General features: G+C 33.8%; 2 protein-coding genes and 1 pseudogene across 3 annotated transcripts; all 3 read right to left on the bottom strand.

Annotated features, from left to right (window-relative positions):
* Positions 1-2,148: 2,148 nt before the first annotated feature.
* Positions 2,149-2,742, bottom strand: LOC110422162 (gibberellin-regulated protein 12-like). The gene is made up of 3 exons (XM_021435955.2): positions 2,668-2,742; positions 2,423-2,453; positions 2,149-2,330 (listed from the first exon to the last, which is right to left on the bottom strand). Exons 1-3 carry the CDS (start codon positions 2,740-2,742, stop codon positions 2,149-2,151), a joined length of 288 nt encoding a protein of 95 aa, XP_021291630.2.
* Positions 2,743-5,932: 3,190 nt separating this feature from the next.
* On the bottom strand, positions 5,933-8,927 carry LOC110422072 (gibberellin-regulated protein 12-like). The gene is made up of 3 exons (XM_021435843.2): positions 6,394-8,927; positions 6,274-6,304; positions 5,933-6,150 (listed from the first exon to the last, which is right to left on the bottom strand). The coding sequence occupies exons 1-3, from the start codon at positions 6,550-6,552 to the stop codon at positions 5,969-5,971; spliced, it is 372 nt and encodes a 123-aa protein (XP_021291518.1). The 5' UTR covers positions 6,553-8,927; the 3' UTR covers positions 5,933-5,968.
* LOC110422071 (putative disease resistance RPP13-like protein 1 pseudogene) lies at positions 7,963-13,218 on the bottom strand (annotated as a pseudogene). Its single transcript, XR_016351563.1, has 3 exons — positions 9,158-13,218; positions 8,934-9,031; positions 7,963-8,000 (listed from the first exon to the last, which is right to left on the bottom strand). The product of XR_016351563.1 is annotated as a putative disease resistance RPP13-like protein 1 pseudogene (transcript).
* Positions 13,219-13,329: the final 111 nt, after the last annotated feature.

Here is a 13,329-nt window from a genome sequence, read left to right as displayed (position 1 = left end):
ACTGAAGGCGGAGAGAATGGAGGCGCATGGCCTTGAAATGGGGGCTTTGTTTATAGGAACTATATACATATAACGTGCTCGGAAAGCGGCGTGGATGGCACGTCAATTGAATAAGCTCAACACTACTGGACCACTGCCTCGATGATCATGCTTTCCCCTTCACTAACCTAAACTAATACTTCTTTCTCTCGTTGCCTAATGCTCATGAACTTTCCCTCTTTTGTAAGCTTATGATTATTTTTAATTGTTTTGTGTTTGTTTATTCGAAAATTATACATGAATGTTTCACAAGAGCAATTTTTATAAGTTCATGTGCAAGCCAAACATTTCAACGTTAATATTGTCACTTATAGAATAAGAGAGTCTAGATAACCTGACATGAGAGTACCAACAATATTACCATAAGAGGATTAGAAAAGAGAGAGAGAGAGAGAGATTAGGGAATTTAGTTTGAAATTCCGAAGCTCAGTATAATTAATTAATCTTCTACTGAAACATTAAAACATTAATTGGATTGGAATAAGAAATACTAAGTAATAAATAATAAAATTAAACAAAGGACTATAGCTCTAGGTTGAAAGGAATATTAGCTATTATAGACCTAAAGCTTAACAAAGTTTTAACTTACATTGATTTATCTTGTTACAGGACAAGTTAGCAGTTAAGAGGAATATTTAGCTTAATTCAACTTAAAACAATAAAATATCTCTGGTTAAATATGCTATATTTAAATTTCTTGATAATTATAATACTTATCACATATGGTCAAACAAATAAAAATTGTTTTGTTTTCCCCTCTTTAGTCATATTGCGTAAGTATCTAAAATCCCCAAGGCATGGATATTGCCAGTTTGCAACTTGTCTGACTTAGGCCCATGATTAAGAATTTACAAATGAGAAAAGCCCATTTGGCTTAATTTTATGGAAATTTCGAAAACGCATGATGGTCATATGATATCTTGACGCAAATCAAAGAGAAAAAAAAGAAGCACTTGCAATGCTTGTGTTTTGTTTTAAAAAAAAAAAATTATGACTTTGATTACAACCCAAATAAGTGGTTTTGAATTTAATTGAAAAAAAAAATTTAATTAACAAAAACATACATCTATAAAGAGATATATACATAACCCATTTCAAAACAAAAGCTATAACATTAGTTTCTTATCAAATTAAAAAAATCTTAAAACACACATCGCTAACATTGATTTTAAGTGCATTCATCTAAATTTTAAAATTTTATCTTTAAAAATATATATGTATAGTATATATTTAAAAATATACTTATAGACAGATAGACAGACAGATAGATAGATAATAGATAGATAAAAATATATAAAAAAAATTTAATACATAATGATAGTGTGTTATACAAAATGAAGAGAAAAGACTCAAATAGGAAGCCAAGAAAAGGTAACCATGTTAATTTTCGTGTTTTATGGGATCAATGAGGAGGCAGGAAACTTAAAAGCAGAGAGCCTTGCCCTGCGACTTCCATGACCACAGGCTCATGTACTTATCTTATAACATTGGGTGTACAGCAACCAATCTTCTTAACTAATAAATGCCGGATTTCATATATTATTTGTGAAATTTGATTTCACAATATTCAACTACCCAACGTTTCTTTTAAACAAAATCACTCTTTCATAAGGAAGAAAAAGAAATTGAAGATAGTTTGCTTTAGTTCCTTCCTATATATCTTTCCACTGTTAACACCAAATTAAAATTTTTGGTGACTATTTATACATATGTACATGTGTCAATAACCTTATACACTGTCGCCCAAATATATATATATATATATATATATATATAATAAGATTTAGATATTAATAAGGAGAGTATATTTGCTCATATTGGTGATTTGATCGTTTCGTGTAAAATGAAGTTGGAAATCGCCTCCCAATTCCTTCTAGCAGTCAAGAACATTCCCCGTAAGGTTGATGGCTTTTAGAGACCGTAAGGGTTTAAACTTGCAAATCAAGAACACTTCCCATAAAGGAAAAAGATAGACTTAAATTTTTACTATAGCAAGACAAATACCCATATTTCCATCCAGCACCTTTATTCTAACATCAATATTATGATTTAAGAGCAAAAACCAAAGGCTGTCAAATGAAAGAGCTTCCGAAAGCATTTTCAACTTATTCATGGACATTTATTCTTGCCTTCCTTGGTTTTGATGTTGTTGTAGCATGGACATTCCTCCCTATTGCCATACGTACCGGAGGGAACGCACAAACACCTCTTGCAGCAATAGTCGCAGAAGAACAAACATGGCTTCCTGTGATGTGTTTTCGAACACCGAACATCGCAGGCCTTGGGACAGTCTGAACAATCACGGATTTAATTATAAGCTTCGTTAAGAAACATGGTCAGGAAATAGCGAATGGAGTTTGCGAAAGATTGCGTGGCATTTTACCTTCAAGGTGAAGTGATCCTTCCTTGCCAGCCTGTGGACATGAAACAATCAGAGAGAGTTCATTTAATTTTCTCGAAATGTTTATATTGGGAATTCAATTTCCACTTGCAAAGAAGAAATATTTAAATTTGAAATACGATATATAGTTCAAATTAATATATATATATATATATATTATAATATATAATATATGTATACGCATACATGCGTAATAAAAGAAGAAGAGATGAGAATGAGAAACATACATTTGCCGTTTGAATAGTAAAACTCAATGCAAGGATGAGAAAGAATGCAAATGGAAGCCAACAGAGCCTAGCCATGTTAATATTTATTGTCTTTAGAGGGAATGCTTTGTCTGTGCTAGTAGAAGCAATGATGTTAAGAAGAAAGGTCTGTGCCCTACAACATCCATGGACCTCTCCTTATATAGTCTAACAACTCTGGCTGAACAGCAAAGAATCCTCTCTCAACCGATGCCCCATGTCAAAATCCCATTCATGCAATATTCAAGTCGTTTTCTTAATTAAATATCCTTTTTATGGACAAAAACAGTAGAATATTGCTTCAGTACCCTTCACTGTCATTTTATTTTTTTCCCCTCTTATAGGAATAGAACTTAAATTTCTAAATTAATGCGCAGATATTGGCTGATTTGTAATTCCATATATAGCCTTTGGCACTAGTAGTTGGCATCTAGAGTAAATATTAAATGCTCCAACTATTGAAATTGAACCTTAATTAATTCATGCCTAAAAACAATAATGACATAACTAAAGATACATTCTATGTAATCTGTCTCTCATTATGCCTACTTATAAAGGTAATTAATGCCATTCATCTTTCATTTTGTCATATCTTTTTTTAAAAAAAAATTGAGAAATGGAAATTAAAATTCTATTTTTTAAAATAAGAGATACATATATTTGTTATTGAATAAAATATTCATATACATCTCAAAAGGTGATAAATATAAAGTGAGAAGGATATAATAACTATGTTTGACACAATCATTAAGTAGATGGTGTTTGATACTTGTATATGTGGAAGATATTTCATAAATAGAATGGTGATATGTGATTTATATGCCTAAGATAGTTTTTACTCATTATGTAATATGATTTTTGTTATGTCCATTGAAGTTGAGAAGAGATATATACCACTACTAAATGCCCTGGTTCATTCATGGAAATCACAGGAAAGAAAGAGTAAAATGTGTTTATTCCATGGAGTTGGTTTGAGACTTTTTTGGTGGAATAGATTGGAAATCCTCCATTCATGTTTGTTAAGGTTTTGGACAAGAGTTGGCAAAGGTATGTTGGATAAGAACTTTTATTGTTCAATTTTTTATCAATGCAAATATAGGTATTGCAAAGATAATATAATGATGAGTAGAGTGTCGATCTCATAGGAAATTGAATTAATTTTTACTATTAATTACTAAAATTACACACATAATTTTATCCAAACATTAAAATTAAAAAGTAAAATAAAATCAAACTTAGAAACTAAAACTAATCTAAATTTAGTTAGCAAAATTACTTTTTTAAGATTTGATTGACTTTTAGACTTAAAATTATAATATCCCTCATACTTCATCTGAATATTATCTCTCCTTTAACTTAGCTTAATGGATCAAGTTGCTAATCTAAAGTCCTAAATTATTTATAAATCTCTATCAAGTTTCTCATAAAAATATTTCTCACAATTAATTTATCATATGTCTATACAAATTAAATTGAAAGATTTATTAAGTTTGCACTCTAATTTTAACAACAATAGCTTATAAGTGTATGTCTATTATATATATAAATCAAACTATCTAATCAACTAAGTGTATTCGATCATACGCTATTCTATTCAAGGTCTACCAAAATATCTTTCATCAAAGTTTAACTTAGATTTTTAATTCAATGAAATAGATGATCAGGTAATTAAAAGCATTAAAAACTGAATAAAATAAACAACTTAAATCCATCAACATAAGCAAAAGAGAGATAAATAAATCAGACTATCTTACATAAATAATTTAATTTTCGATTAAGTCTCACATTATCATCAAATTAGGTTTAAACATTCAAATCAAACTAAGAAAAAAAAATAACAAAAAGATGATAAAACCTCAGAACTGTAATCTTGATCTACCAAATCTTCTTGAATCTCTCAAATTCTTCTTAATTTTAATAAATTTGCGATTTTATTTTTAACTGTCAATCTAATATTTCATCCCTTTCTTCTTCTTTTTTTAAGTTCACCGAAAGGTTATTTTTATAAAGTTTTAAAGTTAACCCAAGTTAGATAAAGAAAGAAGTCAATTTCAGTTAAGATTTCCTCATCAGACTACATGAGCCACGACCTATCTCCATCAAGCCCACAGCCTCAACCAATTAATTAGCAAAAGTAGTAATTGCTTTAGGATTGTTGAAATGGTTTAACTTCGACAAGATTTTTGACTATATTTCAGGCTGAACTAGATAAAATAGTAAATATGAAAGTTGTAGCATTTTCTCTTAGCTTTCTAATGGCCTAAGAATCATCGAGCTTTTTTAAGAGAGTTATGATCAAAGTACCGAAATATATGTAATAGAAGTTTGCACCTTGAAATTGCTCTCATTTTGTTAAAATTCTTCCTTCATTAAACATTTACAAAAACACAACTAAATCAACAACAACCTATGTTAATCACATTAACACCAAATTAAGTATAAAATTAACTAAGATTAGCTTGACTCACCTAAATTAACTAATTTAAAATAATTTAAATAAAACTCATTATTTTTTCTGCATTACTACAAGAACTAAGTCAAATTACTATCAAAATTAAGCTCAAGTAACTCTATATCATAGAGTTATCAACTTCACAAATTTCTCAAGTAAGAATAACTAAACATAAAAAAATAAAAATAAAATAATCTGTTGGTAAATTTTTTAAGTAAACCTATTATTTAACAAGTTTTATCTATTTCATATAATATTCTCTTGAATTATTAAAAAAATTTATACAAACCTTTATTTTGTTTATTTAAGTTCAATTTTGGACTAAATAAATGCATATGGTTAATAATTGACTAACTATTATTAATCAAAATAAAACCTATTATTTTATACTGATATGGCGACGATATGAACTACAGAGAATTAAATTTATAATTTAAACCTATAATCTCCGTCCAAACCATATCCTAACACTTTCTAATGAGCTAAGCTTATGCAGTTTAATGCTGGTTTAATCACAATTTGAGATAAAAGGAAAAAGTAGAGGTGGAGGTAGACTAAAACACCAAAAGCATTAATCCTCCATTTTTTTTTCTTTGATAAATAAAAACTTTCTCTGTATATCCATCATTTAAAATTTTATTTTATACCACTGTTACCTTAGATTTCTAATCTTTTTTAGGCCATAATTAGCACCATTTATTTCTTCCTCTACAAGTAAAAGGATTGAATGACATTATATATTGCAAATCAAACAATCTGACAGCATTTAACTGTCTTATTCCAACATCACTGCATTATTTTTCCTCTTCATGCTCTTCAGTGCTTAATTTTTCAAGGGCACTTATTGGCACCTTCCTTTGTTTTGATGTTGTTGTAGCATGGACATTCCTCCCTATTGCCAGATGTACCAGAAGGAACACACAAACATCTGTCACAGCAATAGTTGCAGAAATATAGACATGGCTTCTTGTGAGATGTTGCTGAACACCGAACCTCGCATGCACCTTCACACTCTGAAAGATTGTCAAAATTTTTTAAAATTATTAATTTATACATCAAAGATAAAGTCTACAGGAGGAGTTTTAATCTATGGGTTAAGTTCTTATGAAATTTGTGAAAACAAGTACATTAATTACCTTCAGGTTTAAGGGATCCTTCCCCACCAGCCTGTAGAAATGAAACAAAATATATTAATAGTTTAGAAATATAAATATACATAAATGTGTTTATAATGTAGGAAGGAGAAAAATGCATACCCTTGCTGTTTGAATGGTAAAGGCCAAAGCTAGGAAGAGAAGGAAAGCAATGGGAGCCCAAGAAAGCCTAGCCATTTTGAGATTTGTTTCTGGGAAGTGTAAACTGAAGGCAGTGATTTGTATTAAGGAAAAAATATGGCTTGTTGATGTGGAAAACATCCATGGCTCATGTTCATATATACAATGGGAAGCAAATGCATTATTTTGGTAAAATATCCTACTCTGGATTGCATTCCTGGCATTCTACTATTACAGATATGAATTTGAATGTTTGATTCAGGTACAGATAAGTCTTGACCTTGGTTTCCATCTATTGCTTTTATATCTTGCACCTTTGATAACCCAAAAGGAATATTCCCATTCGTTTTGTTATTGCTATGAGAATATTCCTCTCATTTGATATTAAATATTCACATTTTGGGTGAATAAATGACATTTGTAGAAGCCAAACTAAACAAGGTGGGGAAAAACCCAAAAGAAAAATCAAACAGAGAAATATTAATCATATTTACTTGTGTTCTGTTTTCTTTAATCTCCCACTCTTTAATGGTTATGGAGGTTTTAGTAAGTACAAGTTAGTTTAAATGAATCTTAACTTCATCCCTTTGTTTAAGAATGGTTAAAATAATGATAATTAGTTAGTTTTGACGATGATTAGATTTCCACTTGTCATTGTTCTCATTACTATTATATATTCTTTTAAAACTTTTCCAAGTCTGTGAAATCTCTAGCCAAAAACAAAAAAATATGTGAAATTGTACAGGCAACAAACTTATTCTGTCACTGCTCACTAGCATGTAAGAATATAATATGGAAAATAAATAAATGTCTGCCATAATCATGCAACAATTGTTGAAAAGAAATTACTGATTAAACAATTTATCAGAAACAGGGTGACTTGCAAGGTAACAGTGAGTGAAAAGGCAAAATCTCCAGTGTCCTGGAGACCTGAAATTAAGAACATACACTCTATATTGCCTTGAACCCTTACTCCATCATCTGTAACAAATCTTTAAAATATTGAAGGGATCTCAATGGCTTAGTTTTTGGAAGACCAAACATGTATAATTCTTGCATTTGAAGAAACTGATCTCGTATTGCACTTGACTTGGACAAGCTGACTCTGGATGCACTAGGAACTTTGGCTTGGAATGGGAGAAACAACAAGAACTTGCAATTAATGGTCAAAGGTATCAATTATATACTATGATGGAGCAATCAACAAGGAATAGCTTGAAAGATACCTAACAGCAGCCTACAAAACAATAGCAGAATACTACAGATTAGTACTATTTTTTGTTTCTTGGCTCAGTCAAGAGGCAGATTTTTTCATTAATAGAGAGAGGATATAAAAGTAGTCTAACTTGGTCATTGAGTTTTAAGAGGAAAGGAAAAGAGTCTTAATAAACACAAAAGCAGAAGAAACTACACTACCAGTACTTCCGAACAACATCACATGAAAAAAGAGAAGAAGAGCAGATTAAGCTCTGATAGAGAATCTAACCCGTAAACGGTAGAGTTTCACAAATCACAGCTAGAAGAAAGATTGTGAAAACACCTGACAAGAAGCACCGAATAGAGCAGAGAAATCCCAGCCCCAAAAGTCACTGAAACAGGACAAGATACTCAATCAACTTGCAGCAAGATTTCACAGGTAGGTATTAAAATCAGCAATAAAGAAGGCAAAGGAAAAACAGGACTGCAGCAGAAATTTGGAGTCCACCAGGCATACAGGAAACCAGAATATAAGCAAAATAATCTGCCAAATAATGTGCCTTCCCTGAGGACTCCTCGAAGGAAAAAAAAACCACAGGTTCTGACTTCGAGAAACACTATTTCATTGAAAATACTAGACAAATTCCAAGAACAATCCTTAGTATTCACCATTCAAGTCAGAGTATTCTTGGAATTTGATTCAACCAGAGAGTTCATACACTGACAGTGCATCAAAATCAAGTTTATTTCCATAATGATTGTCAGTTTGTGCTAAAATTCAGTGAAGCAAACCACAAAAATATTTGTGAAATTACAAATCTTTTGCCTTACAGTAACTGTAAACTGAAAGACAGCTAATTTTATTGGAGTTTCGTTTAAAAGAAGAGAAGATAGAATATGAAGCAAAGGCAAAAGACTTATACCCAGGATTTTTCTAATTTTTCACAAGTCAATCATTTGAAGTGAATTAAGGTATTGAAGCCGCAAGGCTATTACACAAAGGAAGCAATATATCACAATACTAGCCTCCTAGGTCTGCTATAGGTACAGCTACAAGTCTTTCATGACTGTCACCTGCTTTTCATTTTGAAAAACAAGCCAAAAGGACAAAAGGTCTCAGAAGAAAATCTTCAATTTAATCTTCAAGTTTCAACAAATTTAACAAGTTCAAACAGGTATAGAACAAGCACCTAGTTATAATATCTCGTTTAGTTTAGGAAAATACTGAAAATATTAAGAACCTGTTGAAATATGTTTAGTTGATAATAGAACTTGTAATTGATTCCCTGAAGAATATAAGGAAGAAAAACATGCAATCAACTCACGAGCAATGCAAGGATTCTGACGATCTGTCCAGGTAAACACGGGCCTTACACCTTGAGGGCCCGTTGATCGGTTGTTTCAAAGCTAAGCTATCTAGAATCTGAACAAAATAGAGCAGAAAAAGAATTTCATTGAGGAGTTTATTGTATAAATAAATAAGCAGTCACAAGAGTCAACTAATATAAACGGAGAATGCTATGTTGAGTGTAGAAGGACTACCGTCTACCTGAATGAGATTTGGTTAACAAGGCAAAAGGAGGTAGCTCAATCTATGCTGACCACATCGTTGTCAATCTTTATGACAGGGATATGGGAAATCCTAGGCCAATCTTTACCACTCTCCTTTTGGCAATGTTGGCTTAGCAATGGACAATGCACGATATGTAGATAAGAAAGCGAAAAGGGGATCCCCTCTGCTGGCAAGAATTGGAGCTTCGGACAGTACCATATATCTAGTTGACGAAGAGATGTAAGATTTTGAAGCCCTTTATAGTCTAAAAATTTGATATTTGGAAGAATGGAGATTGATAGAGAGGTAAGCGAAGAAGGCAGTAGAGTCTCGTCTGGAAAGGACTTTATATCTGCATTGCTGCTGATATGGAAGCTCATAAGCGAAGGAAGTCTTTGCAAACCCCATTCCATTCGTCTGGCTATAAGTTCATCACAAGCATCGATTCGAAGAAATTTCAATTTGGATGGCAAACCTCCTTCTGGAAATGACTTGATTTCTGGACAATTGTATATACACAAACCTTCAAGGGATGGGAGGAGGGAATGCATATTCTCAGGTAGTGACTTCAAATTGTTGCATTCATAGAACCAAAGCCATGTCAAATTCGGGGCGGATAATCCTCCTTGAGGAAAAGATAAAAGATTAGGGCAGCGAAATATATGCAGAGACTTGAGAGATGTGAGATCCTGATTGGTTTGATCTGATGCAGTAAAGGAATCAATATCTTGGCAATAAAAGATATAGACAGTATTTAGCTTAGGGAATGATCCTAATGGGAACGATTGGAGTGAATGACATGAACCAACTAAGGACAACATCTCCAGGGATGTGTACAAGAGAATTGTAGAAAACTCGAAGCCAGGACAGCTACGGATGCTAAGCTTGTTTAATGTAGCTGGTAGACAGCCTCGGGGAAGGGACTTGAGAGATGAACATTTAGAAAGAGACAGCTCTTCAAGACCAGTGCAGTTTTGCAGCATCAGCGCAAGTGTGTAATCGGGAACATCGGATTCTTCAATTTTCAGTTTTCGTAGTCCAGGAGGTAGTGCCTCCAGCTGCACTAGATCAGAACTGACCAACTCCAGTTCATTGATACTTGGAGCTCTCGGAAGTGAGCCCCCAAGCCTTCCACAATCTTGAATCACAAGTTTCGTTAAGGAAGGAAGGTGGTTAGGCAAGGCTTTGATTAGCTTGGGACAATCTTTTAAGTATAGTACATGGAGATGACTAAAAGCTCCTTCTGACAAAGAAAACCAATCTATCCATTCTGGCATGTTCCTAAACCTCAAAATTTCAAGGGATCCAAATGGCTTTACAACAGAAAAACCACTCCCAAAGAACTCAATACCCACTGTCACTATTGCAACAAATCCTTCAATTGAGAGGTCTTTCAGCGATGGCAACTGCCCAAGTGGTGGCAAGAAAAAGCAATGCTCACAATTGCTTAAGCGCAGGGATAAAATATTTGAGAATGAACAATCCCCTACCCAATTTGGAAATCTTGTTCCTCCATAATATTCAATAACCAGGTGCTCCAAAAACTTATGAGGCTCCAACTGGCTGAGTACTTGTCTTTCATGCTCTGAGTTATCAGTATGACCACTCCAACCCAAGGCCAGCTCTTGAAGATTCACCTTACCCTTCAAATTAGCGTCTTTGGCATCTTCTGCATCAACCACATTTTGTAGGTTTGAGATAGAAATTCCTTCACGCAAATGTTGAAGCTCCTCTAATTCATTGATGTTAGCCCCACTTTGCTCACCCACAACAAAATTGGTTAATATTCGTAGATCTTTTAGTTTACACATTTGTGATGGCATGTTTGTTAGTTTTGTTCCCCTGAGATCCAGATAAATTAAGTCGATTAGGCTTCCCATGCTTCGAGGCAACTCAACCAACTTTTCACACCCAAACAGTATCAGTGTTTGCAAATTATACAATGAACTCAAAGATTCTGGCAACCTTTCAATTGAAGTTTCCGAAAGATCCAAATATCTTAAATGCTTCAAATCACCAATGTCATCTGGCAACTTACTGATATTTTCATATTTAGACAAAGAGAGTACCCGCAGTTTTCTTAGTTTTGGCAGTAAATTATGCACCAGCCTATTTGTAACACAAGAAGACCATGACCATGATGATGAGCTCAAAGTAAGAAATGTTCTCAGATGCTTTGATTCATCTAATGCCTCGAATTTCTGAAAGAGATCATATTCTTCTTTGATATTTGACAAATGTCGAGTTCGTTTTGTCCTTTTGGATGTACCGTTGGCACCTTCTAATTGGCAAAAAAATTCTCCAGACACAAATTTAGCCAAATCATTTATTAGATCATGCATAACAAAAGAGGATTTGTCCCCACTTGACTGTTGAAAAAAGGACCTTGACCGCAAACTCTTGAAGTATTCATCACCTACTTCTTCCATCTTCATGTGTTCTTTTGGGTGCTCTAAAAGATCTTCTGCCATCCACAATCGAATTAGTTCATCTGCTCTGAATTTGTAATCTTTTGGGAACAATGAACAGTATGCAAAGCAGCGTTTCAAATGAGATGGAAGATGATGATAACTCAACATTAATGCCGGAAGAATATTGCTTGCATCATCAGGCAAGTCCCATATATCACTCTTTAACATCTTTTCCCATTCCTTGACATCTGGCTCGGATCGCAGCACACCACCAAGTGTTTTTGCTGCTAGAGGCAGACCCTTGCATTTTTTCACGATTTTCTTGCCAATAACCTCCAGTCTTGGATGCATCCCAGGATCAGAATTGCCAAACGCATGTTTACCAAACAGAAGCCAACAATCCTCATCTGATAAATGATTAAGATGATGAGTTGGAACTGTCCTCATAATTGATGCCACATTTTCATGGCGTGTTGTTACAACAATTTTGCTTCTTATTGCCCCCGAGTTGAAAGGACTTTTAAGTTCTTCCCATTCAACATATTTCTCATTCCAGACATCATCTAAAACAAATAGAAATCTCTTTCCCAACAATTTCTCCTTCAAAACAAGTTGGAGCTGATTTAAGTCCTTGATATCACAAGTCCCTGAAATAATCTGTTCAAAAATAGTTTTTGTTATCCTGAAAGCATCGAATTCTTCAGAAACACAAACCCATGCTTTGAGCTCAAAGCATTGGTTGATTCTATTGTCATTGTATATCAACTTTGCAAGAGTGGTCTTACCAACTCCACCCATTCCCACAATTGGAATCACTCCTATCAGATTTCCACTTGCTTCATCTGACAGCAACAACTTCATTATGGCTTCTTTGTCATCATCTCGGCCACAAACATCACATTCATCTACCAAAGAAGTCGCAGGTGATCTCCGGAAAGACATTTCTCCTCTACCTTCTTTCAAACCAAGGTCATATTTTTGTTTCACCAACATCTCAATCCTCTCAATGATCTCTTCTAGGTTTGATTCTATCCCTTTGTGATCAAATGGATTCAGAGAAGAAAAGAATCGACATACCTGAGCTGTACTGGTTTGACTTTCAGCTTCAAACCTTCTTTTACGAGCTTCGGTGCTAATCTCTTCCAACAAGTCTTCCGCATCATAGACAGCATCTTTGAGCTCAGTGATCCATTTTTTCACATTTTTGTTTGTAACTTGCTTCTCCTCAGCATCATCCAGGACTGCACCAATAGATAAGAGAGCTATCTCCAAGTTTTTGATCAGCAGCCCGTTTTTAAGTTTCCTTCCTCTAATGAAGTCTAGGACCTCGCGAGAAGCCATCCTGTCAAACAGCACTTGTAGGGATGCAGAGAGAAAAGCTCCACCCACCAAGGCCCCAGCCATGTTTCTTTCCTAACAAGGAGGACTAGAAGCAAAGAGTGGAAGAAAGAAAAGTTTGATAGAAGGGAAAGCCTTTGCGCTTAAAACAAGAATGATTGAAAGGGAAGCAGTGTCGCCAAATTTTCCTTATCATTCTAGAAAAGGCCATAATCTCTTCTTGGTTTTATCATTATAATCAAGAGAATAAGAAGAAGAAAAAGAAAAGCGAGATGCCCAAAGCATCTTTCCTTTTTGAGTTTCTGGGTGGTCCAAAGCATCTGGTTCTAGATGACTAGGATAAGCCTATCTCTCTTAACGCATACTAAAAATGTAACTTTGTTATTGGATCAGATTGAATGTTTGCGGTGAAAGGACAAA

The sequence above is a fragment of the Theobroma umbraticum genome, unplaced genomic scaffold, assembly GCF_002168275.2.
Source record: "Theobroma umbraticum cultivar Fairchild unplaced genomic scaffold, ASM216827v3 scaffold_130.0, whole genome shotgun sequence".
Lineage (NCBI taxonomy): Eukaryota > Viridiplantae > Streptophyta > Magnoliopsida > Malvales > Malvaceae > Theobroma > Theobroma umbraticum.
This window is presented reverse-complemented; position numbering and strand designations above follow the sequence as displayed.

Bases quoted from the DNA above. Each gene is read 5' to 3' on its own strand.
- LOC110422072 (XM_021435843.2), bottom strand. From the start codon at position 6,552: ATGTTTTCCACATCAACAAGCCATATTTTTTCCTTAATACAAATCACT. The intron at 6,305-6,393 runs GTATGCATTTTT...TCATTTCTACAG, and splicing joins TTACCATTCAAACAGCAAGG to GCTGGTGGGGAAGGATCCCT. The intron at 6,151-6,273 runs GTAATTAATGTA...ACAATCTTTCAG, and splicing joins AGGATCCCTTAAACCTGAAG to AGTGTGAAGGTGCATGCGAG.
- LOC110422162 (XM_021435955.2), bottom strand. From the start codon at position 2,742: ATGGCTAGGCTCTGTTGGCTTCCATTTGCATTCTTTCTCATCCTTGCA. The intron at 2,454-2,667 runs GTATGTTTCTCA...TCATGTCCACAG, and splicing joins TTACTATTCAAACGGCAAAT to GCTGGCAAGGAAGGATCACT. The intron at 2,331-2,422 runs GTAAAATGCCAC...GTGATTGTTCAG, and splicing joins AGGATCACTTCACCTTGAAG to ACTGTCCCAAGGCCTGCGAT.